This window comes from Mya arenaria, chromosome 12 (genome assembly GCF_026914265.1).
Source record: "Mya arenaria isolate MELC-2E11 chromosome 12, ASM2691426v1".
NCBI lineage: Eukaryota > Metazoa > Mollusca > Bivalvia > Myida > Myidae > Mya > Mya arenaria.
In genome coordinates, this window is record NC_069133.1 from 44,095,925 (window position 1) to 44,123,602 (window position 27,678).

The 27,678-nt window shown below is 35.2% G+C and overlaps 1 protein-coding gene across 2 annotated transcripts; it reads right to left on the minus strand.

Moving 5' to 3' along the window:
* Positions 1–4,352: 4,352 nt before the first annotated feature.
* On the minus strand, positions 4,353–17,908 carry LOC128212265 (aquaporin-5-like). Of its 2 annotated transcripts, none has more exons than XM_052917633.1 (8): positions 17,622–17,908; positions 12,610–12,766; positions 11,950–12,081; positions 10,939–11,126; positions 10,408–10,612; positions 6,136–6,216; positions 5,677–5,788; positions 4,353–4,805 (listed from the first exon to the last, which is right to left on the minus strand). In XM_052917633.1, the coding sequence occupies exons 2-8, from the start codon at positions 12,700–12,702 to the stop codon at positions 4,723–4,725; spliced, it is 894 nt and encodes a 297-aa protein (XP_052773593.1). In that variant the 5' UTR covers positions 12,703–12,766; positions 17,622–17,908; the 3' UTR covers positions 4,353–4,722. The 2 variants fall into 2 exon arrangements, with proteins under 2 accessions (XP_052773593.1, XP_052773594.1); XM_052917634.1 differs by lacking the exon at positions 17,622–17,908 and adding an exon at positions 15,201–15,338.
* Positions 17,909–27,678: the final 9,770 nt, after the last annotated feature.

A 27,678-nucleotide genomic window follows, 5' to 3' on the forward strand; every position in this document is an offset into this window, starting at 1 on the left:
TTTTGTGCTGTTCTTCCATGTTGCTTGTCCGTGTTTTTTTGTTTTTTATGTTCTATGTCTTTGGCGTTTACCTAGTGCCATTAAACCGGGTTTATGTTTAAACATTTTGCTTCTGAGCTTGTTTCTATAGTTTTTCGCATAAATATTCAAGTCCAATTATGAGTGATATTAACTTATTTTTTGGATGCAAATTCAAATGATTTGTCTATACTTCTTTTACATCTTAACAAATACATTTATTGTAATTACAAATGCAACAAATCGAAAGTATGATCTTAATGTAGCGCACACAACACCATTACAAAATTGGCATATCAAGAGACTTTCTGAATACCTAAAATTCAATGTTGCTTAATATACTAGTGATTTTCATTTTTTACTTAGAAATCTTTAGTTTAAATATTTTCACTGTTATTTTCAAACAAATATTTCATTTGAAGGCTAAATTATATTCAACTGATGGAAGTAATAATATGATTAGTTTTGTTTTCCCGGTAATGCATCTGAGAACACTAACTTCATCATTATTGTACTCTGTGATATCGAAAAGGCATGAAAAATACAGTTACAGTATAAAAAAAAGTATTTTTGTTTTAGTTGGTTGCAAACTTACGCCGGTAAGGACAGAACACATTAGAAAAGTATCATCTGAACAACTAGACCACACTGACTTTTTCCAAATGTAGTCGATTTTTGGACGTCTAAACAATACATTGAAACCATCACGTGATAATGTCCATCATCCAGTCAAGCAACAAAGTTGTTATAAAGTTATAATTAACCTTATTTATAAGCTTATATGAAAATTGTTATCTTCAAAGACGATATATGAGCAATAATCTTAGTTTTAACATATCTAATGATTTGCCACATTTTATTTCATTTCAGAGCATTTTACAAAACATAAGCGTATATATCTGCGATATTTCAATAAACAACATTGATTATTGAAAAATACTTGTAACACATTTATTTAAGAAACAGATTCGAAGCTTTAATTCCTTCATGTGAACTTTCATTTGAAAATTTTCAGTGTTTTCAGTTTCATTTCTCTAGTTATTTCCCCGGTCTACTCCGGCAATTGCCCAGGTACTGTTTATAAAGCGCTTTGCCCCACCCACTTATTAGCCTCATGAGAATACAGTGAGTCAGTGGTCCAGTGAGGGATTTCGTTGGTATTCCAATACATTTTCTTTTGAAAAACGATTTTGAGGACCTCGGGATTTTTATCGGACATTATATGTGACTCTTACATAGTTATATACTCACTTGTATTCATTGTTTTCTTTAATTATTAAATCCTTATAGGCACTTTGACTTTAATTTAAAAATAATTTTGACATATAAATTATTTTTTCAACATTCTTAACACGCTTAGAATCGCTTTTAAAAAGCAAAATCAATCATACTCCGGAATGGAATCCTGAATGCATGTGAATACAAAATATCTTATCAAATTGGTCAGTTTAGTCAGTTCAATAATAGTTCAATTAATCCAAAATCCCAGTCATAATCAATATATCCGGTCAATAAATCTTCAGTTAATTTATAAAATTTCCACATGTTGACCACAACGTGATAGGCGTTCACTGAAAGTTTTAATGCACGGTACATTATACACTTTTTTTATAAAAAAAATACAGAAAAAAACATCCTTTTTGAAAGGATTGAAAAAAAAGTAATAAATGCACAATTTCCATTTCATAAATTTTATCCATAACACACACAAACAGGTACTATGAAGTTGTAATGAAACGTGTGATTAGCTTTAAAAACTTGCATGTACTATTCTTCTACTAATATTGTTAGAGTATTCGTATTTTAAGAAACGCTTATTGTTTACAAAAGTTACCTTTGATTAAAACATACGGTGAATTTGGAACCTATCTAGTTCCAACTTTCTTACTATGCTTAAAAGATGGTAACAATCTTTTTAATATTACTTTAGTGAATGAAAACACTCACAATCATAGTAATTATCTTGTCACTTACAGCCAAAGAAACCTAATCAGTTCCATGTTATTTAGTATCTAGATCGAAAGTATCTCTAATTGAACTTTAGTACTTTACCAAAGCCGTAAGGGAGATAACACTGTTAAAGTAAATACAAATGACAGAGTTGTTAATGTTATTTTAGCACTGGTATTCAATACGTTGTGGTGTCTTTGCTGAGAGGAGAATAATTGTGGATCAGTTTCACGAGTGTTTTGCCCATTTGCTTGTTTTGTCGGATGATCCGTTTGTTGACGATATCCTGCATCATTTATGGCACGAGAAAATGTTTTTTCGTCCTCACTGTCCATATGGACGGCACAATACTTCTTTGTGATCCTTATGTCGTGCCATCTAGCTACACAGTATAAACCGTACAGTCATCTCTAAATTACTCGACATGTCAATCGTATGTCGTGCCATCTAGCTACACAGTATATACCGCACATTCATCTCTAAATTACTCGCCATGTCTATCGTATGTCGTGCCATCTAGCTACACGGTATATACCGCACAGTCATCTCTAAATCACTCGCCATGTCAATCGTATGTCGTGCCATCTAACTACACAGTATATACCGCACAGTCATCTCTAAATTACTCGCCATGTCATTCGTATGTCGTGCCATCTAGCTACACAGTATATACCGCACAGTCACCTCTAAATTACTCGCCATGTCAATCGTATGTCGTGCCATCTAGCTACACAGTATATACCGCACAGTCATCTCTAAATTACTCGCTATGTCTATCGTATCTCGTGCCATCGAACTACACAGTATATACCTCACAGTCACCTCTAAATTACTCGCCATGTCTATCGTATGTCGTGCCCTCTAGCTACACAGTATATACCGCACAGTCATCTTTAAATTACTCGCCATGTCAATCGTATACCATGCCATCAAACTACACAGTATATACCCCACAGTCATCTCTAAATTACTCGCCATGTCTATCGTATCTCGTGCCATCAAATAACACAGTATATACCTCACAGTCACCTCTAAATTACTCGCCATGTCTATCGTATCTCGTGCCCTCTAGCTACACAGTATATACCTCACATTCATCTCTAAATTACTCGACATGTCAATCATATGTCGTGCCATCTAGCTACACAGTATAAACCGTACAGTCATCTCTCAATTACTCGCCATGTCAATCTTATGCCATGCCATCAAACTACACATTATATACCTCACAGTCATCTCTAAATTACTCGCCATGTATATCGTATCTCGTGCAATCGAACTACACAGTATAAACCTGACAGTCATCTCTAAACTACTCGCCTTGTCTGTCGAATCTCGTGTGATCAAGCTTCACAGTGTATACCCCACAGTCATCTCTTAATTACTCTCAATGTCTATCATATCTCGTGCCATCGAACTACACAGTATATACCTCACAGTCATCTCTAAATTACTCGCCTTGTCTATCGTATCTCGTGCCATCGAACTACACAGTATATACCTCACAGTCATCTCTGTATTACTCGCAATGTCTATCGTATCTCGTGCCATCGAACTACACAGTATATACCTCACAGTCATCTCTAAATTACTCGCCTTGTCTATCGTATCTCGTGCCCTCTAGCTACACAGTATATACCTCACAGTCATCTCTACATTACTCGCCATGTCCATCGTATCTCGTGCCATCGAACTACACAGTATATACCTCACAGTCATCTCTAAATTACTCGCCATGTCTATCGTATCTCGTGCCATCGAACTACAATACCTCACAGTCATCTCTAAATTACTCGCAATGTCTATCGTGAACAAATATTTTTTAATCGCTCTGAAATATTGTAAAACGATCAATCGAAATTATCCGCTGACCAATCAACCCAAATCAAGTTGACATGTTCCCCATAAAAGTCTATGTGATGAGTATGGTTCCCCGTTTGTGCCTTATCCTGGGTTAAGTGCTTTACCGTCACTAGTTAGTTTTCCTTTCTCATGCTAGAAAATTTAAATATAACCGTCCTCCGCGTGTCAGTTATATTTACTAGTAAACGTTAAGGAACCAGAGTAGCTTTAGCCAGGGTAGCCTACGGTCTGTGCCCGATGCCCAGCGTCTTAGCATGGCTGATGCTTTCACTTGGACATACGCCTCTTGATAGTCTAGTGCTTTTGTAAAATAAATGTACATTCCCATGGTTTCTTTCTTACTGCGGTCTTTTTCAATAAAGATCAACTCCGCGTAGAGTGGATTCATTTAAAAATATATATCAGTGCTTTCCACTTGGGGTAATTGTGCGTACGAGCTGTATCATTTATATGTTTTAAATTGAAACCAAGTGTTTTTCGATATGTTAATAAATATCTGACGAAGAACAAAACAATAAAGCATATTTTTTATACATTTTTTTTAAAATACATATAGCAGGATAAAGAATACACTGCATGCACATTTTAATACAAATATTTAAGCTGCATCAGTATGTGTTCATTATATAAAATATACACGTCTTGCACTATTTTGAGACAATAAAATCGTATTTTGCATATGTGGTTACCATAGCTACATTTGTATGTCACGTGACAGCTTCTCGACCAAAGGAAACGATGAATGTATGCCAAGCAATTAATAGTATCATATATAACAGAATACACATGTCGTCGACTATTTTACACATGTGACACTTGAAACACTCTCATATACAGATTATATTGCATTGAGTACGCACTGGCTCATGTATTGACATTGAAACTGAGCTCTCAGAACTTGGAAGATTCGGTAACAGTTTTGCCATGCTCTGCAAAGTAGTTCTTGGGTAGTACGATAACATCGTTGGATTCCACTGTAATGTAAAATTATACCTGTATTTAATACAATGCGATATTGTTTTTCTTAAGCGTCGCGGCGACAAGCAATGTGCCTTAGATATCGCGGCGACAAGCAATGAGCCTTTGATATCGCGGCGAAAAGCGATTTACACAAAGTATCGCGTTGTCAAGAGATGTGCCTAAGATATCGCGGCGACAAGCAATGAGCCTTTGATATCGCGGCGAAAAGCGATTTACACAAAGTATCGCGTTGTCAAGAGATGTGCCTAAGATATCGCGGCGACAAGCAATGAGCCTTTGATATCGCGGCAAAAAGCGATTTACACAAAGTATCGCGTTGTCAAGCGATGTGCCTAAGATATCGCGGCGACAAGCAATGTGCCTAGGTTATCACGGCGAAAATCGACGTGCCTATGTTATTGCGGTCATAAGCAAAGTGCCAAAGATATCACGGCGACAAGCAATGTGCCTAGGTTTATCACGGCGAAAATCGACGTGCCTATGTTATTGCGGTCATAAGCAATGTGCCAAAGATATCACGGCGACAAGCAATGTGCCTAAGATATCGCGGCGAAAAGCGATGTGCCTTTGATATCGCGGCAAAAAGCGATTTACATAAAGTATCGCGTCGTCAAGCGATGTGCCTAAGATATCGCGTCGTCAAGCAATGTGCCTAAGATATCGCGTCGTCAAGCGATGTGCCTAAGATATCGCGGCGACAAGCAATGTGCCTAGGTTATCACGGCGAAAATCGAAAGTTCGTCGAGTGGGTAAAACCCGAAGAAGCTACATGGCATCGACGTTTACATGTACAAACACGAAAAAACGCGATAAATGCATTTAGGCCAGGATTACAATTTACATCGAATGCTGATTGGCACTCACTAAGTTGTTGGGCAGTCTCCGCGAAGGATGATGTTTGACGGTAGGGAGAGAACAGGTACTTGTAGCACACCGCTGCGGTCACACCGCCCGCTACCGGACCTACCCAGTACACCTGAACGATAAGATAATATATATTAATAATTGTATATAATAATCATCATCGTCGTTGTCGGTCATTATTTTAAAACGATTTTAAAACTTAAGCATGAATTAGTGTCGTCAGATTCTGAACTGTTTACTGTTTTATCATCATTATAAGCAGCTGCATTTTCGTCTCAATCAATTCCATCCTCAATATCTTCATCGCTGTCTTCATCATCATTGTGGTCATCATCATTATTAGAAAATGATTCGTATATCTCAATTTGTGAAATACCAACTTATCATACTCAAACCAACTTTTTATATTAAAACCAACCTATTATACTAGATGTTCGACAAAAAGCAAAACTTATTTACCCAATGCAAGTCGAAATTATTTGAGACTACAGATGATGCGAAGGATCTAGCGGGGTTCATGCTTGCTCCGGTAAACGGGATCTGAAACAAAAATTTATTGTTTTTAATATATAACCGAGGCAAGTCGATGAAGAATATCACTGCAATTAAAAACATCTTCAAAATGACCTTTTGTATCCATAAGTATCACAAAACCAGTAGAGGACCTTTTCTCCATGTTTGTACGTTTCAGCGTGTTTGAAGGAATACTTCAGGTTAACTGTGACTATATACAGATGAGGCTTTTACCCAACCAACCACGCGTTGTTTTGCAGAGTTTGCTCAAGGCCGCGATGTTTTAATTCCGCGGACTTTTACTCTTATTTTTTTTTTTCAAAATACCATGCAATATAAGCATAACGCTCATAACGTTCATTTCTATAATTTCCCCCTGCGTTCCACCGCGTCGAGTCAACGTTTTACGCAGCGATGCGAAGTATTAATTAATGTTATTTAAGGAAGCTGTCAATTTTCTGAAGGCTATTCCCTTGTTTCCGTCCGTTGAACATAATTCTAGTCAGTTTTATGAAACTCATACAAACTCGACCGTAATCTCAAAATCACTCAGTTCGTACTCAACCCGTGATCCCTAAAACTTATGCTTTGCAACTTTGAAATTTCGGACGCTATTGTCACCTTTTTCGCACTTACCTTCATTTCGTATAACCTCGTTAAACCTCGTGAATGTGAATAAATATTATATTGAATAAAACACCACTGATAACTTTTTAACTGAAAATTAAATCCAATTTTGTTTTAGTAATTTTGCCACAAAACGTACAGTATTCTCTGTTATTCCAACCAAGCCAGGTGAACACGAACAGAGCTACTGGTAGAAACTCTACCTAAAGGCGTAAAACCCTTTTGCTTTTATATTTCAGTATAAATTATTTAAAATACTTTTACATATACTCAATATTCCAGCGACCTAATTATGAAGTTTGTGGGACGAGATGGTTTACCCTCGCTATCGGGTGAAAGGCATTCTGCGAGGACGATACAATGTATAATTTTCTATTTGTACGAACGGTACCTGCTAAAATACCTGCATTTTATAGTGAGCCGCATCGCGGCTCAATGCCTCGTATTTGTTTCCGGAAGTCGTACGCGTTAGCAGATGAATGCGGTGATCACGCGCACATCCGCGTTCGCTATCACGGAATGTATCCCCGCGACTTACCGCGATTACGTAATCTCTCCCGTGGTCATAACGCGCACCACAGCGTTCGCTATCACGGAATATATCCCCGCGACTTACCGCGATGACGTAATCTCTCCCGTGGTCATAACGCGCACCACAGCGTTCGCTATCACGGAATATATCCCCGCGACTTACCGCGATGACGTTATCTCTCCCGTGGTGATAACGCGCACCACAGCGTTCGCTATCACGGAATATATCCCCGCGACTTACCGCGATGACGTAATCTCTCCCGTGGTCATAACGCGCACTACCACGTTCGCTATCACGGAATATATCCCCGCGACTTACCGCGATGATGTCATCTCTTCCGTGGTCATAACGCGCACCACCGCGTTCGCTATTAAGGAATATATCCCCGCGACTTACCGCGATGACGTAATCTCTCCCATGGTGATAACGCGCACCACAGCGTTCGCTATCACGGAATATATCCCCGTGACTTACCGCCATGCCGCAAACTCTCCCGCGGTGGCAGCACGTTTTTATCAACTATGTGGCAGCGCTAAGCATAATCTGCATTTGATCTGGTAAATGGTGGCAATTTTGTTATAGGCAAACTAATGTTGCGTTTTTGTGTTAAAGACAAACATTATTAAAGCCGAATTTTATGGTCAATTGACGACAGGTTTACACATAACACCCCCGCTATCTTTGCTTGTTCTCATTGTTTGCTTTCAGTTTCTTTATTGGAGGATATACACATATCAAAAAGCGTTTTAACGACGCCATCGAAGATAAAGAAAGATACGTGGTCAAAATTGTACCGTTTCTATATAAGTAAAATACATACATTGTATACTCAGACTAAGAGGTGCAACCTGTAAACCGGAACCGCCAATAGCTTCCTATCCATTTTATATATCATTAAACATTCCACATGCTAGCAAAACACTGATCTTCAATCATAAACATGTGCTGGAGATAGCTGTATTATCACAAATCAAGCATTTATTATCACCATGAAAAGCGATCCTTATCATGAAAATGCAAATCTGTTTCATGCACACTGGTATTTTTTGTCTGACGTGTTTATAAACATTTTGCTTTAAACTTGCATTTCGTACACTATTCACGAGCATTTTAATGAAACTGATGTCTGCCTTAAAGTTGTTCGCGAATACCTAAAAAATATCAAATGCATTTTATATAACGTAAACATGAACGTTCGCTCCCCGTATGTCATATTTTAAGCTAAAAAGTACTGCTTTTACATTTGTTTGAAACAAAAATAAAAGTATTGACTGTGGTCATTTAACTCCTTTCATATGTGTACTTTCAAAGAACATACTTGCAAACTAATCAATATAGGGATATGGCTGGGAAAAGATAAACATCACCTTTGGAGACACGGTTAAGTTATAATCGCTTACGATGGCAAAGTGAAGTTAAGATCGAAAACGCCGGTAAGTAAAGTTAAGATCACTTAAGTACGATAGTAAACTTAAGTTCAGATCCCTTAAGAAAGTAAAGCAATTGAACAATTCTGGAGACACGGTAAAGATCGTTTACAATGAAAAAGTGAAGTTAAGATCGCAATCGCCGGTAAAGTAAAGTTAAGTTCGTTTACAATGACAAAGTGAAGTTAAGATCACAATCGCCGGAAAAGTAAAGTTAAGATCGCTTACAATGACAAAGTGAAGTTAAGATCGCAAACGCCGGTAAAGTTAAGATCGCTTACAATGACAAAGTGAAGTTAAGATCGCAATCGCCGGTAAAGTAAAGTTAAGATCGCTTACAATGACAAAGTGAAGTTAAGATCGCAAACGCCGGTAAAGTTAAGATCGCTTACAATGACAAAGTGAAGTTAAGATCGCAAACGCCGGTAAAGTAAAGTTAAGATCGCTTACAATGACAAAGTGAAGTTAAGATCGCAATCGCCGGTAAAGTAAAGTTAAGATCGCTTACAATGACAAAGTGAACTTCAGATCGCAAACGCCGGTAAAGTTAAGTTAAGATCGCTTACAATGAAAAAGTGAAGTTAAGATCGCAATCGCCGGTAAAGTAAAGTTAAGATCGCTTACAATGAAAAAGTGAAGTTAAGATCGCAAACGCCGGTAAAGTTAAGATCGCTTACAATGACAAAGTGAAGTTAAGATCGCAATCGCCGGTAAAGTAAAGTTAAGATCGCTTACAATGACAAAGTGAAGTAAAGATCGCAATCGCCGGTAAAGTAAAGTTAAGATCGCTTACAATGACAAAGTGAAGTTAAGATCGCAATCGCCGGTAAAGTAAAGTTAAGATCGCTTACAATGACAAAGTGAAGTTAAGATCGCAATCGCCGGTAAAGTAAAGTTAAGATCGCTTACAATGACAAAGTGAAGTTAAGATCGCAAACTCCGGTAAAGTTAAGATCGCTTACAATGACAAAATGAAGTTAAGATCGCAAACGCCGGTAAAGTAAAGTTAAGATCGCTTACAATGACAAAGTGAAGTTAAGATCGCAAACGCCGGTTAGGTATTTAGTTAAGATCGCTTATAAAGACGAAGTGAAGGTAAAACACTTGCGATGGGTAAGCCAAGTAACGGTCCCTTTTGGAGGCACAGTAAAGCTAAGACAAAGGATATGATAGCTTTCAGGGAGCCAACTGAATACAGAATAAAAACGACCACATTCGGAGGCAAAGAACATGTTATGGTGATGGCGAGAGTGGTTTAATGGCATTTATATTCCACTGTCGACCAAGATGTCAAATTTGAGGAACGTTCTCATGTGCTCTCAAAATGGATACCAGTAATTGTTCTTGTCTAAGGAAAGTACTCATGATTGACCATATCAGCGTTCAGCTGTCTTTTTTGTCGATCTTCACTGATGAATTAAAACTTATCACATGCCATCTTCATTTTTAGCGAAGAAGTTTTCATCTGATTAGAATAATCTTACATAAGTTGCCGTTTAATACAACATTTTATGAAACTCATCGCGGAAAAATATGTCAATGGCTCGTTTATTAAGATTTTCTAAATCGTTTCATAGCGTTTTGTATTCAATTGCAACTCATAAATGTCCTAGATAAGTTATGTTCACTCACAGAGGCGAAGTGGAGGACAGACACAGTGAGTCCAATACCAAGGGCAGGGCTTCCAAACAAGGCTCTGTTGGGATCTGTGCATCCGAATATGGACATGACTAGAATAAAGGTGAAAACCAGCTCGCACGCAAACGCCTGGCCACCATTGAGGTCAGGGTTTACTGTGGTTAGGCCAAGGTTGTCGTTCAACTCAGCAGGGGTCAAACTGGTGAAAGGAAATGGTTAGAAATACATTGGTTAAATTTAAAATGTTATGTGGTACTTTAAATCTTAGAGAGCGTACATTTAGATCTGGGGAAGATAATAGGACATACAGGTAGTTAATATTAATTAAGATTGTGTTTTAACAACCCCAAGGTAGGTATAACTTTATATTTATCAACAGTTTTATAGATTTAAAAAAAGTATCACAAGCATTTAATTGGTGTTAATTAGTTTATCTTTTTAGCGAAACCTTAAAATCTCTCCATGAATGTTTTGTCGGATTTGAAAATCAGAAATTCTTTACAAAAAAGATTGAATATCAATTACCCCTTCAAGAGAAGAGAACCAAGCATCCCACCACTACACTGGGCCACCGTATATAGAACAGCACGTGTAGGACTTATCTCCATAGCAACGGCCATTGCCAAGGAGACGGCAGGATTCATGTGACCTCCAGACACGTGACCAAACATTTGGATACATACGGCAATCATCAGACCAAATGTCAAGCCGATCTGAAATTATTTATCATTATCATCAGCAGCACAAGCAATAACTACAGTAGCAGCAGTAGTATAAGTATAACCAACAGCAACAAAAAGCCAACAGCAACAAAAAGCCAACATCAACAAGCACAAACATTTTCATATGCAAACGTTAATAAAAATAAGTATTATAACAATTGCATGTTTATTTAATAATATTTATGAGTATCTTTATGTATTTGTTGCACATGGTAAAAAACATCACCTGAAACAGTTTCTCAGTGTTACATGCAACTTACATTTACACACAAACACGAAACGTACGATAAACGGAATGGTGCACTGTACGAAAACTTTAATCTGTTTATGATCGAATCAGGTCTTGGTTTAAACTATTCATAAATTGAATTTGAATTATGTCTGTCATCGACAGTTGTTAGCAAAAGCAAATATTAAAGCTTTAATAAAATTTTCAAAGGGGATTTACTGCCGTGTCGTTACGTGAAAAGTATCACCAGACACCCGAAATGTTGTCTGCTACGGGTTTCGATTTATAAATAGATATAAATGTTGAGGTCATTGTTCTAAAAATAAATTAACAACGAGAGAACAAGCTGTTAAACATATTAAATTAACTTATTTTTGTGTTTCTTTCAACGTGCTAAAGGAACTACAAAATCTTTAACTTTCTTTACAATGTTCCTAATGCGTTATAAAATATTTCGTCATTAAACTTCGACAGAAAAGGTGTACGATTAATGAGACAACATTTTATCGATAACTCCCCATCCATATGCAACCTCGGGCTAGGGATTGAAAAGGCACCAATAAAAGCTAAAATTTAACGCATTACCCTAACGAATTTCCCAGCTGGGTCTGTAATGGGGACTATATCCACAGCAGACATGGTTCCTATGAACACGAACAGCAGCGTGGCTAGGAACTCTGCCAGTACGGCTCGCCATAGCGGCCACGTCTTAAGCTCCTGTGAGATGATAAATGAAAAAAAATCTACATGGTTTCTTTTACTGAGAACGCAACCCGATATGTTAAATACTTGGCAAATACGGCTCGCCGCATAGACCATCTCTGCAACTCCTAAAGCATTCATTATAATCAGTGAGTGTGTGTCAATATAGGGAATATAACACGAGTCTAGGCCACATATGGGCTATGGATTTTAGATAAAAATAAATTTGGAATATTCGTTGTCTCTCCTGTGTTAACAATTAATTTGCTTTGTAATAGATCTGACCAAAAATGGAGGTCCTTTACAGTAATGCAGGTCATGAATATTCGAATAAATCAATCAGCATGGTACATCATGGTACAGATTGACTAACTTTAATTTTACATAAATCAACAACACGGCATGTGTGTTATAACTGATAAAAGCACTATTTTATGGCAGTTTATATGATATCAGCTATCTAAATATACATTGGTATAATCCATACCATTTTTATAAATTAGTATCATAACTTAAGTATGAAAAAATATAGTTGTTTGTAACCTGCAGCCAATTCCCGGTTTCAGTATCGCCTCCTTGTCGTAGCTTGTCGAGGCGGGAAGCCAGATATACGAAGTAGCCGTCAATTGGCGACATGACGTAATCGGTAGTGGAAAAGTAATGCTTAGTTACGCATTCAGATCCTTAACACAGCTTTCACCTTCAACACATACAAACACAAATATAATCAACATCCAGCAAAAATTATGTTATTTGTAAACACTTTGTCTTATATTGAAAATCACATTTAAACGCAAGAAATTTAAACTTCACATTCAGAACAAAATAAATGTTACGTGAACACATATCGATTCCAGTATTGATTTTATTCCAAATAATGTCATAATTATTTTGGAAAGCCCCTCTCTGTAGCACAGCTGTAATAATGTGTTTTATAGTTGAGCTGAACAGACTTAACTCTCTGAATTTTGCTCATTTTGAAACTTTTTTTGTTCATAAAACATGCTTGTTAAACATTTGCACGGCGTCAACACAGTGTTTATATAAGTTGGACTAAAATAAGTGTGTGCATGTTTAATTACGGGCATGCTATCCTGAAATAAGTGCAACTTCAACGTGATTACCCGTTTTAGCATTTTAATACGGGCCAACAAACATTTACAATTATTAATAAAAATAGGCAACAAGTTTTCTCATGCGATCAATTTTATAAAAATAAATGTCACAGACGACACAGAAGAGCATATTAATCTGCCAGGTGGGCTGTAAAACTTAAATATCGGTGAAAGTGCTTCAAATCAACTTTAATTTTATTTTTAAGTTGATTAATAAAAAAATGCGTGTTTTATTTTATTTCTACTTTCGATTAAAGGCTTATCAAAGTGTTAAACAATAAAAACAAACTTCATACGATATAAACGTACTACCACTTTGTTTTAAACAACTCCTTGGCCTGTCGCTTTAAAATGCATTTATTGCGCAGTATCTCCAATGTTATTGATTTGTGTATGGGGAAAGAGTTTATGGTGTTTACCATCGGTACTTTTGAGCGGCTTGTATCAAAGGTCAAGTGGCTATCCTTCCGTTGCTTCATTTTATGATTTTTTCTACTAATAGTCTATCAAATGTTTTAATGCTTATGTATAATGAAAATATGTTTATAATTTTAATGGTTGTAATGCATACTGTTATATGTTTATGTTAATCGTCTGTAATCGCATTTGTGCTTCCACTTTTGAGCATGGCGCAGTACAGAGTTAATCATTACAGTGAATGATAAGTTGACAGAGACGATCCTGTTACTACCTGCAGTGTTGAATATTTGCTTAGCGCTTGAAATGTAGCTTGGCTCAAATGCAGTAACAGATTGAGTCTCAACTAAAAGTTAAAAAAAATAATCTTTATAAATCTTTTATATTAATATTATTGACAGAACCTGGGTGTCTGATTGTAAAACAAGTTATTTGTAACATATACATCACATTTTTCCATTATTGATCCTGTAAGAGCAGTTTTACACAAAGATAAAAAAATATGAACTTTTGAGTTTTTTGTCTCAGACATAAATAAGTTTAAAACTCAGACTTATGCCAGCGTATTAAAATTTAACAAATAATCTTAAATATTCTTCATTTTACAAAAGGTGTGTACATTATTGCGAAAACTGTTATTTGTAAAATATACAGCATTTTCTTTTTGCTATAATAGCTATTGTAAAAGCGACTTTACAATCAAATTTAAAGATCAAATCATATTGTAAGTGGCGGTGTAAGTAGGTGACCCGACATGGGATACTGTGCACAGGGCAAAGGAAACCATACATGGCTTCCTACGCACCGTATATCCCATATCGGGCCACCTACTCACGCCGTAAAGTATATATCACGTCGACAACCTGTTTACATGTTTGAATGTTTCGTTTATTCATCGGAATATTAATCGAAATCAGAAAATACGCTATTTTGGTACTATATAACTTTGGGGACCCAATTTGAAAGTAATAAGAGGTCACTGCGTGACCAGTCCTAGACTAATGGCGTTGCGTCATTTATGTTGGAGGCGTGATATATGTGTCTATAATAATAAGGCTTGTTATTTGTTATATTTTTAGCAATCTTTCAATGAAAAGCATATTGAAAACTATAGCCATAACTGTAATGTTTTTAACATAATCAAAAACAGGGCCGTAAAATTTGATTTTTAAGTACTATATTGTACGTCAATACTGTTTACTGTTAACCTTGGCATGTATGATTTATAAGGCATTTTCTACCAGAGACTATTTGGCCAACTCCGGCAAGATCAGATTTGGACAATATCCTAGTCTATTCCGATTTCGCATGTCCACTTCAATGTACTTGAGGGATAAAAGGATAAATTTATGACGATCTTATAACAAATTTGTCCCCTCTATAAATTTGGAAAATAGAACTTTCCGGCGTGTTGAAGTGATACAAACAAGTAAAATATAGCGTTTACCGAACTGTTACCTTGGATGGCCAAATGCTTTGGGGTATCGCCATTATTGTTTAATCAAAATGATCATCTCATTAACAAATCTATTTTGAAATTATACGCATATCCAAAACATAAATACCACAAGGGAACTGTTAAAAAGTAAGTCCTTGAAATACCTTTTCACAATTTAAGTTGAAACTCGAGCATGTGGAAGAAGATAATATCCATATTACAGAAGGCTACACATCATCTATTACAAAACCAAATGCACATCCCAAACAAATATAACGAAAAAAATGTTAAAAAGTAAATCTGTTCAATGACCTTTTCACAGATGTAACTGGAGCATGGGAAAGAAAATAATAGCCTAATTACGTAATTTGCATACAGCGAAAATTGGTCATTCATTACCCTAATAAAGCCTATTGCTTCAATCCATTTGCCATTCTCAGGCTTGTTTTATATTAATATGAAAAGTTATATGTGTAAAAATGTGTAAAAATGTACAATTAGCGATGTTTTTTTACAATATTATAACTTAGATTGTATGGTGTTTTAGACATTTTTACTTCAATTTTCGTGCCAGCACGACAGCCGTTTTATAATATTAAATGGCATGTCAGTACGACATTGTTTTTGAAACTCGAATGTTGTGTCAGCACGACAGTCCTTTTTGATATCCAATGTTAAGACATATGTAATGCACATAAGGTTTGACATGCACTATGTCGTGCTTGCATTCATTCATGAATATCCATTACCAAGCCAGCACAACATCTGTTTTTGAACATTTAATTTTGAATGTCCAATGTCCAGTGTGTGTATACCACGTGATAAATGACGTCATAAATGCTACGTCGGAAGGCAATATTTAGCTTCGATTGAAGACTTAAAACAATGATAACTTTTCATTTTCTTTACCATTTCAAATGAAACATAGCGCAGTCTATGCCGCTTACGGAGCCCCGCCTTCGGTCTTTTACCAAATTTTGATTGAGAGTTTAGTTTCTTATAACACTTCGACAAACCTTTTCCCAATACGGCCGTCTGACGGAGCACTGTCAAAACATTGTTTTGGAAACAGGTTTGTCGAAGTGTTTGATGAAACTAATCACCTTATCAAACTCCGGTTATAAATTAAAAGTGGGACTCTTTAAGCGACATAGACTGGACTTTGTTTCATTTAAAATGATGCAGAAAGCGAAAAGTTAACTTTGATTTAAGTCTTTATTTTAAGCAAAACATTGCTTTCCGACGTAGCATATATGACGTAATTTATCACGTGGTATACACACACTGTCGTACTGTCACGACATTCATTTTTGAATGGCAAATGCCTATTTTCGTAACAGCATGACATCCATATTGAATGATAATTGATAATAAACGACTTTTAATTTTGAATGTCCAATGTCGTGCAAGTTCGACTTCCGTTTTTGAATGTCCAATACCCATTGTCGATTAAAAATAATATTTTATAGACAGCATATTGCAACATTTTATTTATAATTCGTCTTAAAATGTTTATATATGTATACTATTTTAAATATTTTTGACAATGAACGGCTGCAAACTAGCAAAGTCCGAATTAAGTCGAAATAAAAAATAAAATTACAAACGGCAATAACCTAATTATCTATTATATGTTTTCTGTCATTTATTTAACATGCAAGTATTAAAGCTGCACTCTCACAGATTGAACGTTTTGACAACTTTTTTATATTTTGTCTTGGAACGAGCCATTTTTTTGCGAAAATCCATGGAAACCGGTTATATAAGAATGCTGACAAAAAATCAGATCGCAGATTTTTATATTTAAGTTCAAAAATTGATGTTTTATGCATTTTTCACGGTTTAAGCCACAAAACATTTATTTTCGAACGGAAATATGAAAATATAAAATCTAATTTTTTTGTCAGCAATCGGATATCGTTTGTTTGCAGATATTTCGCAAAACTTTACTCTTTCCAAGACAAAAAAATAAAAAAAAGTTGTAAAAATGGTTCATCTGTGAGGGTGCAGCTTTAACATATAAGTATTAAGCAAGCGCTAACATTTCCAATGAAATTCTCATTGTGATGGTTCAATATAATCGCCAATGTCTGGATAAACTTACAGGATTATTTACCCTTTAAAGATGCACTTTTACTCCCAAATAAGATTTACCACATTTATTAACATTGTTTTAATTTTTCAAAAAAGATAAATAGATGTAAAAAACAATGGTTCTTATGTAGGATACCGAGTTTTATTCTCATAAAACATGGTTTTTCTTCCTTTCTAGACTATTTAAGCATTTACCAATCATTTTTATTTTTGCGCTATCTGGTATAAGATACACGGTTACAATCAGTATTTAATATTTTTCATGAATGCATTATTTAGTAAGTAGTTTAAGGGTTATCAGTAAAAATTGATGTTTGTTATACATGTGTTTGCATTGATTTTGAATAAGAGTGTTACTCTAATAAGATTAAACGAATACTAACTGTTGAAGAGTAAAGACAACAATTTAATAAACTTTAATTGGTTAAAACTCTTCTTAACAAAATGCTCACACTTTTTGAGCGACGATGATATATAAAACGACGACTTACAGTTAAAAACTTCAGGCGGGTACACTTTGGATAAATCTCTTGAAAAAGTTAATTCACAATTTATAGTCCTGAATTTAAAACTATTTTCGAAGATTTTAATTTTTCTTAACACAGTTAACTACATTAGTATCTGAGGCCGGGTAATTCTTTTGTAAATCAGTACTCCATTTTAGTGAGCGAGTATGTTTTAACAACACTCATATGAATTCCACGCTTACTATGTAACCATAAACACATCTGACATGGTTTGCGTTCTACGTACTATAACAGCCAGGCTGCAAATGATGATAAAAATAAGAACAAGCCAGAGCCTGTTCTTAAACCGTTCAGCATTTTTATCAAGAGATTGCAAGATGTTAAGGTATTCCCTCCATTATAAGCATGGTCAGTCAACCAACTTCGATCATGATATTGCAAGCTTAAATGTTTACTAATCATCAAAAGGATATCCGATACATCTACTTTTATTTCAAACTTTTTATGTATTTTTTGCATCACCAGCATGTCCTGTAACCCCAATTTTGTGAAGATATTGCAAGCGTGTCATGCATTCCATCCCTGGATGTTTGGCAATCATTTATCAAGATATTACAATATTTCAATATTTTAGAGTGCCTGATAATACCACTTTTATTAAGATATTGAAATACTTTAATACTTTAATGTATTCCTTCAATCATTACACTGTCTTTAACCCCCCCCCCCCATCCCACGTGTATAAATATATTGCAAGCTTTTAATGTGTTCAAAAACCATTACGATGCCTGGGTCCATCACAAAGAAGGAAACACACACACACACACACACATGCGCGCGCGCGCACGGACACACGCACATGCGCGCGCACACACACGCTCTTGTATAAATATTTTGCGAGCTTTAAGCCCTCCACTTTAGGGATGCTTGGTACCCAACTTGTGTAAATTTGTTGCAAGCTTTCAAGGCATTACATAATCAATGAATAATCAATCACAATTAATAAGTAAATTAAAAAGAAATTTATATTGTTTAGAGACTTATGCATATTGATTCAAATGTTCATTCAATACGAAAAGGGAGGGGATACCTCAAGTTTTACCTAGCATGCTGATGCATATGATATCTAATGCAGTCATATATTTAAAAGATAGCAAAAACAAACGCTGATGGATATATATATATTAATACAAGCGTACCTTTTCTTTATTTACAACGTACTTTTATATTTCCATTGCTGCCCATAAATTAGATACGATCATGGATTGTCATGATAGTGTGGTAAGTAAACATCCGGTGTTTGCACATTCCTCCCTTCTGATGTCTTTATAAATACACAAGATAAGATGGATTATACTTAAAGAAGCTTCTTGAATCGGATACAAATAGAACATAAGCCTAAGATCCTAAGTACCATACAAATAGTTACAATATTTCAAAACATGTAGGCCATGTTTGTTTTGAAATATATGACATAGATCTCTACTCTACTTTTAACCTTGACACTATAGATAAACACCTGTAGCTGCGGCACCACAAGTTGTCTCTAGTGGTAAACATTTGTAGGAGGAAAACTCCAGAAAACCCGACAACATTAACAAAGCAACGTTATCAGAACTAGCATTATACAAAACAGTTGAAAGGAGATTTACCTCTTATGGTATTCACATGTAATTCGGAGGTTAGGTCAGGACCAAATTTCTCAAACAAAATCACTCACTAAATATAACTTAAATTATACGTAACTGAGTCACGCGGCTTGCTCATGCATAGTATAATATATATATATATATATATATATATATATATATATATATATATATATATATATATATATATATATATATATATATATATATATATATGCATGTAAAATATCATATCCTTTAAGAGCCTCAAAACTCAATAAAGGGGACAATATTATCCTTTTTTACCAAACCAAAAACAATGAGCAGAGCATAATCTTGTCATTAAGAACCTTAGATGTTTTGAGAAATAGATTGGGGCCAGGTGTGTTGTGAGTCTGGGAAATAATTCTACGTGAACTTGTTTTACATATTTTGTTTCAAACCGCCGGGCTTTATGCTTGATCTTTGTGAGTGACCTCGACCTAAGTTCATTAAACGATAGGAAACTGGGTCGTGCGGCTTGCACATGCACGAAATAAAATGTCTAATTCTTCAAAATCACTCGCAGCAGAAAGCATAGTAATGTTACATGTCGATGCTTAATTACCCAGAATGATAATGTTGTCTTTTGAATGATTATGGTTCATGATTTAGAATATATATATATCATTGGCCAAATACATTATAGATATAAAGCTTGTGGTGCATACTTTTTGCACTAAATACTCTTATCGTGATATTGCAATCTTATAGAGCTAAACAATCACTGTTTAGTTTATCACTTTGTTCAAATGTTAATAGTTCATGAAGATATTTTCTCTCGTCATTCAAAATGTTACCACACTTTTATAAATGTCATAAATACGAACAAATAGCATCTAGTAGTGATATAAATCAAGCAATAGTTTATATCGCTTTATAACACACTTTGTACATTATTACTTCTATAATTTGAAACTCTTTAAAATAATATTTGGGTTTCAAATATGTACTGTTTCCCGTCATTTAAAGTGTATCCAAATGTATAATTGGAACGTTCAAGTCATGCAAGCAAGATGGATTGAATATCTTATTTTAATGTACTGTCATCAAAATCGATAAGAAGCAGCAAATTGTCCGCTGGTCATCTTTCGGCTAGTTTGACGTTTAAATGATTTGATTGGTTGATACCACTGTCTTAAAAATATTGATTCAATTTGCAGCCTACTTTGTCACAATAGAAACTGACCGACGGATGGCTTTGTTTGCTTTCCGTAGTATTGGTTTTTCTGTATTTGCAGGGCCGTTCACCACAATTAGTCAAAAACCAGATAGATTTGTATCCATTAAAACCGTACGGCATTCAAGGAATTCACAAGTTGACAGTACATGTATTGTATAACATTCAAAGAAATATTACAATGATAATATTTTTAGCATACATTATTGCGTAACGAGTTTTATCTACATCAGTTACGGTTCTCTTCCTTTTGTGACATATATAAATATACTAAGATATAGGTAACCTATTATCCAAATCCGGCCAGAATGGAAAATCTGACATTATTCAGGAAAAGATAAACCCTCAACTTAATAATACAATTAAAACTACAGTTACAGGCCCATTAGTCGAAAATTCGATAAAAACACCTGGTTAGAGGCTCAATGCAACGACCTAAACGACAATGAACTATAAACCACATATACAAATACAAACACCACAGACAGACCACATATTTATCAAAATAGATTAACCGATATATGATACGATTACCATCTTGGAAAAATCATTGAAACACGAATTCACTAGAACACGAGTCTACTGGGGACTTACACAAGTTAATACAGCCATAATCCTTCACTGGTCCCAGCCTTTATCAAGAAAATATTTGCAATACAAGTTAACGACCACAAACGAAGAACGGAAGAGAGAAGAACAACACAAATACCAAACAAGCAAGCAGTCCTTTAATTAATATGGAGGTACCGCCTTAGTACGGTCAATGAAAACACTTAGTATTTCATTGGAGGCTTTAACAACTTTGTATGGCAATAACCTCACACTTGTCCTAGCATTAATCAGTATTTACCAAATAATAAGTGGCTTTATGAACAAAGTCCATGATAGCGAAACTTGTCAACAAAAATATCTCTGATCTTCATTTCCTGTTACGAGTAAGAAACATTCAGAAAATGTTAACAACTACTTTTTTCAGTTTAGAAAATTGAGAGCGTCCGCCATCATTTTGGTTGCTTATAAACGTAATTTCAAACAGCCACGTGTACCATTGATCACTCGCTTTTTAACGTAGAAGTGGAGGGTTTGTATTCTGTTGCATGCACATATGTTTTTTTTCCTATTTGCCCTCCTGTGTCTGTTTTGTATCATAGACTGATCTAAGAAGTTTGTGTTCTCTATCATGTGACTAAGTCTATTCATGAATATCATACAAAATTACTTACTTACCTGCTGTCGATCCCTTGGAATGAAATCCGTACGAATACTTGTTTCTTATTATACATAACGCTGGATTTCGGTAAATGTTAAAGGAATATTTGATACACAGGTTTTTTTTTTTTGGGGGGGGGGGGGGTTAGACCTTCAAAATTCATACTCATTACAGGACATTGCCATTTGTATAGTTCAAACGTACTGCATCGTCCCTGAACTGTTATCATCTGTTTGCTTTTTGAAGCAACTTGGTTAAACACATACTAAATGAATATGTAAAACAAATTATCCCCAAAAGTGTTATTTTCCAAATGCGTCACAAGTGTTCTAAGGATGATGTTCTAATTTAATGATTTGGAAGAAGCTTCTTAAAATAATACCCAATCTGTGCATTTATACAGAATAGAAGAAGGAAGGTCATTCGTAAACAGGGATGTTTACTTAACAGAAAATAGTGACAAACAATTATCATACTTTATCTATGAGCCTGTGTAATTGCATTTATTCTGTTACCCATGTCTGCTTATATTTCTCGGACTTTAAAGTAAAGTTGAAAATCCAAGAGCCATAGCTGAATAATTATGTCGTTTTGGCTAAAAATAAAATCCCAATATCTTTACTTTCTCATTTACCAAATTCTATAGTCTTATGTTAAATACCAGGGGCTATGGTTAAGAACAGTCAGCAGTCTGAGTTAAGATTCAAATGCCAAAACTGCAAATCTTGTTTTTTTTGTTAAAGAATATTCAGTCATGACAACATTAAGGATGCCGTTTTATAAGACTACAATGGAACCCACGATACTTTTATAAAAGGGGTTATCCAACGGTTAATGCATGCTGCTTTATGACATTTCTCATCCTTGTCATTCGTGTAACTGGCAAGAAACATATTTATTTTACAACGATTGTGAAACAAGTTATTACAACATTATATTAATCACTCTCGTTGGCACGATTTTACGCGAGAGTGTGGTCTTGTGTTGTGGGGAAAACCGGAGAACCCGGAGAAAACCCACTTGTCCGGCTGGGTGACCACAAACCAAACTCACATGCGCCCGAGCCGGGAATCGAACCCGGGTCGCCTTGGTGAGAAGCGAGCGCGCTAACCACTGCGCTAACCGAACAACCTTCGTGTAACTGGCAAGTGCCTTCATTCAATTGCTGTGTGTCAATTTAAAATGAACAAACCCGCATTTGTTTATTATACAACTTATTTCTTAGAGCCTAAGTCTAAATGATAAGTGTCATCATTATGGCAAGTGTTTACTTTGATTTGACCACTGTGTTTATCAAAACGACAACTACAACTTTATCTTCATAAATTATAATATTTACATTTTGTAACAATAAATTGAAAGTTAGCTTAGTTGTACATCAATAGCATTATGCACTTGCAAATAAACACATTTGAATGCGTCTAAACGAACGCAACACGGCTAATGGAATAAAAATGAAAATATCATGTATAAAACAGAAGTGATATTACATTTTCATTGAATACAATTCTAACAGCTAGCTGCTATTGCTGCTGGCGGCTAGCTGCAATGCAGCCGCGATGCTTTACTTCACGTTTCTTTAAACTCTTACAATATTGTGAGGTTCGTAAATTTTTCGTTTGGTGTCAATATGTCGAATTACTTGGAACATTCTGTATAGTAAACATGGAGTTTTGTTTTACTAGTTGATTGAAAACATTGCTCCCAGCCAGCTGCTGTTGATGCAATGCAGCTATGCTACTTACTTAACGCAAATTTAAAAAAGCCATAGTATGATTAAAGTGGGGTCGTCGGATGGCCCATACTTTTTAGCAAAATTGATTCAGTCCAATTTAAAATAGGCTGTTCCTAGCAAATACAGAAAAACAAATAATAGGGAATGCAAATAAAACCACATGTCGGTAAGTTTTCTTTTCTTCATGTCAACTACTGGTTACTTGATATGCTCTTGGCAGTCATAATGTTTTTTGTTAAAGATTCCCGGTTCCACTTAAGTTTCAGTTAATTGACAATGTTAACCACCGGTTGAAGCTGAAAATAAGTGCAGCTTCCACTTGACGTGAACTAGATAAAAAAGTGATATGAAAGTACAAACTCAGTGTGTTTCAAAAAATTGTAAAGAATTGGTATATTTGTATCACTACTAAATGCTATTTGTTAATGTTCATGACATTATACTGAATTAAGGTATGCCATCCAATATGTTATGCCTTTTGCCGAGTAAACATAAGGTTACATTAAAACTGAAGAGAAACAATATGTACATGACCTTATGATTTAATTATATTTGACAAAAGTGTTATATTGCAATGTTTCGCACTATGAGATTGAAATATATCTCAATGAGAATTGAACCCCCCCCCCCCCCCAGAGCAATACTATCTTGTTATTATCTATAATGTATTTCGGCCAATTAATGTATACACCCTCAATCAACAACTGATATCAGCATTAAAGTAACTGCCTGTCTGGAAATTATCCTAGTGTTTGAAACGAATTGAACACTAAGATGTTGGCTGCCTTTTTTCCTATAGTTTCAACTGTATATCAGCCAATGAGAGAACTCGTCGATTCTATGTGAAACCAACCAACAGAAAAGTGTCAATCCTTCATAAAAATCTCTGGAAAGATTTGAAAATGGATTATATCTCTGTTGAACTTTTTTCTGCCGAGTTAAACTTAAACAGACTGGGTCACAAATTAATTTATATTCCATAATTTGTTTTGCTATTTATTATTAAATGGTACTTGTATGAACAAATGACAACTCGTATATAATCAAATTAATACCTGCCCCCCCCCCCCCCCCCCCCCCTTAAATCAACAAAGTTAACATTGCTTTATCAATATCTAAGAATAAAATACACCCAAATGAACCATTACAGACTTATTAAATGTTAGTGAATGACGCGTTGAAGTAAATTTCCAAATATTATGTGCGATAACCGTCTTTAAAATGGTCGATCTCTTAACACAAACTATTGAGGAGATGTGGTCATGGCTGACCCTGGTTTCGCTATCAGTGCACAATAGAGTGACCGTCGTGAAAAACTAAACATACCAGCCCATTTAAAAGGGCAAGGACAAGAGGTTGTAGACACCTAAAGAATTGCTTCAAACAGAAACCATGTGAACCAAGCTATTATGCATGAAATCATATAGAATACTAAATATAATACATGTCCAACAAGTTCTTTTTAAAAGTTATTTTTCTTACACAGTGAATGCTTTATAAGAGTAACATACATTATTAGAATATATGTTTTTATTACTTCAGTAGTATTATCATTATTATAAATGTATATCATTTATATACAATAACATCACATAATTCATGAAAGTTACTGATGTATATCAATCTCACTAGCTGTATGAATCTAGTTGGCATTCTGTAATTTATCAAGAAACTAAGAAATGATATCACTCGTAACCTATAAAAACATTTGTTCACATGGAACTTGCTATATACATTGATGAAGACAAAACAACATAATCCAACCTCCACCTTTAGACAGTTGGGAGGGGTCTTGTGTTCGATACCAAGTTTGGTAAATATTTGGGCTTTTTCATGGACACCCTCCAAACTTGCAAATTTGATCCAGAAAACGGACTTAAGCTGTAAGTTTTCTTCACAATTAAGTGGTCATACATTAGTATCAACAGTAATACCTTAAATACATTTACTTTTCCATAAAGATTGTCATAAAAATGAGCCATAGATCAACGCATACATTCATTTAAGGATTGAAATTCATTTTGGGGGTCATGAACATGAAAACATTTGGTTAGTGCGTGATTCCTCTGTTAAGGTTTCATTTAACGAGCACTTTCCAAATGTTTCATTCCATTCACCTACAAACCGCTATACTAATATGCTCCCTCCATAAATAATGACATTATGAATTTATTAAAAAAACTCAGGACAGGCATGTTTAAGCATAACCACAATACCACATACTTACCAATTATCATATAAAATCATTATCGTAATTGATCCTTGAGCCACAGACACTATGAACTCATAACCGCAAGTTGTAAGTTAACGGAGGTTGCTTGAAAATATCATTTATATATTCATCAGCGTTTGTTTGTTTATCTTTGAAATCTTGGACGGCAAAACTCAAGATAGCACATATGTATATGTTTTTGACAAATTATGTTTCTTCTTTATATTAAAACTAAAAACTAAAATAAAATTAAGGGGCCGAAATGTCTCTGTTGAAAATCAGTAAGGGGCCGAAACGTCTCGAGTCAATTTAATTAAGGGGACGAAATGGCAGGGCCGAAACGTCTTAGGGGCCGATTTGGTAGTAGGCCGATTTGGTAAGGGGCCGATTTGTCTCGCTCCAATATAAAGATGTATATCCACATACTACATCTATCGTCCCTTTACTATGACTGTTATGTTTAATCATTTACTATTGTTTTATCATTTTCTTTGTCAAAATAGTCAAATTTCTAATGTTTTTGGCATTTATTGACTGTATAAAGTTTCTTACTCTCTCTGCCACACTCCATTTGTATACAATAAAATACCCTATCTTTACAATATCATAAACACAGAATGATTAGTTGTAAAATACATGTAGTGATAAACTTGTGTGTATCAAAATAGTATGCAGTTGCATGTATAAGACAAGCTTTTTATGATAATTTGTATGCATAGCCATAAATGATAAATTTAACAAGTGAAAATTTATCTACACTTTACATGATTGCACTTAGCTTTCATAAATTCCTGAACAGGCTTCCACTCGATTTGAATTTAATTTCACTGGTCTACGTTATATGTGCCACACTTAGCTTAATTCAACTAAATTCAAAACATTTAATTATCTTAACGGTTTTATTTCAAGAGAGGTTTCGGTGAAATATTTCATATGAACATCAGCGTTAATATTTAATTTAGGTTATCCATCAACCATTACTACAAAATGTTGCTACTGGTGAATTTTTAAAAGAAACAAATTAATAAAATTGCTACAAAAAATCGCAATACAATATTGTTTTATTACCTATCTTAAATGTATCAAATATCATTACAGTAGCCTGTTTAATATGATGTCATTCAAACAACTTATCCACGCGAAAATTATATCACGGTTAATCAATATAAAATTTAAATTAAAGGATGGATACAAATGGCAAACTTGATATTCGAATATTCGAGAATTATTTCGATCGGATATTCGAACAGTCGATTACCAAATTGAATATGAATCTTTTAGAAGTTGTAGTAAACTATTATTACTCGCCATAGATATAGCCGGGCAAAGGGAAAACATTTGGAACAGACAAAAAACGAAGTCGAATTATTAAAATTCGATTGCGTTCATACTTGTAAACAACGCAAAATTAGATCGACGAGGTAATTTTCCGGTCAAATAACGTTATGCATGTAGTATTAACAGAGGGTCAGTTTCCTGAGCATTACTGACCCAACTAACATGGCAAACGCGCTAGTAATTACACGGTTAATAGATAATAGCAAAGGAGGTCAGACTCATATTCTAAATACTTACATGTACAGCTTGAAAACCAAAAACGGGAAAGTGGCTACTGGAACTATGTTAACAAATTCTGAGAGAGACGACACCGGCAACGTTGCCACAGCCATCTTGAGTGGTTTGAATGTTTCTTTCACTTTACACAGTGTTATGTGGTGAAAAGTCCTTTGGTCTTTTTGCTGATTTCAGGGACAACGAAGCAGTGAATAAACTTGTGCTAAGTGCTTCGGCACTGTCACTCCTCCCCTTAGTGTCTGTGGAAGATGTGTGGCTCCAGGTTCTTGAAAAATACGATAACGACTCTGTGCCCGTTTCTCGGTTAAAGTACTTTGAGACTGAGCAATGGGTAATTGGAGACCACCATGCCTGGAACCATTTCAACAATGATGGTCAACGTACTACGAATCAATCGCGACAATGCAACCCTAATGTATACACTCTGATAGAGATTGTCCGGAGAGAGCCGACTGTTTAATAGGCCAAGATAATTCAGCACGCCAATTGTGAAAAGCGGCGG

What these genes read in the sequence shown, in the direction of transcription:
- LOC128212265 (XM_052917633.1), bottom strand. Translation starts at nt 12,702, where the DNA reads ATGTCGCCAATTGACGGCTACTTCGTATATCTGGCTTCCCGCCTCGAC. An exon ending in CTGTCCTCCACTTCGCCTCT is followed by an intron (nt 6,217 to 10,407) that starts GTGAGTGAACAT and finishes TTTTTGTTTCAG; the next exon opens with ATCCCGTTTACCGGAGCAAG. An exon ending in GGAGACTGCCCAACAACTTA is followed by an intron (nt 4,806 to 5,676) that starts GTGAGTGCCAAT and finishes TTTACATTACAG; the next exon opens with TGGAATCCAACGATGTTATC.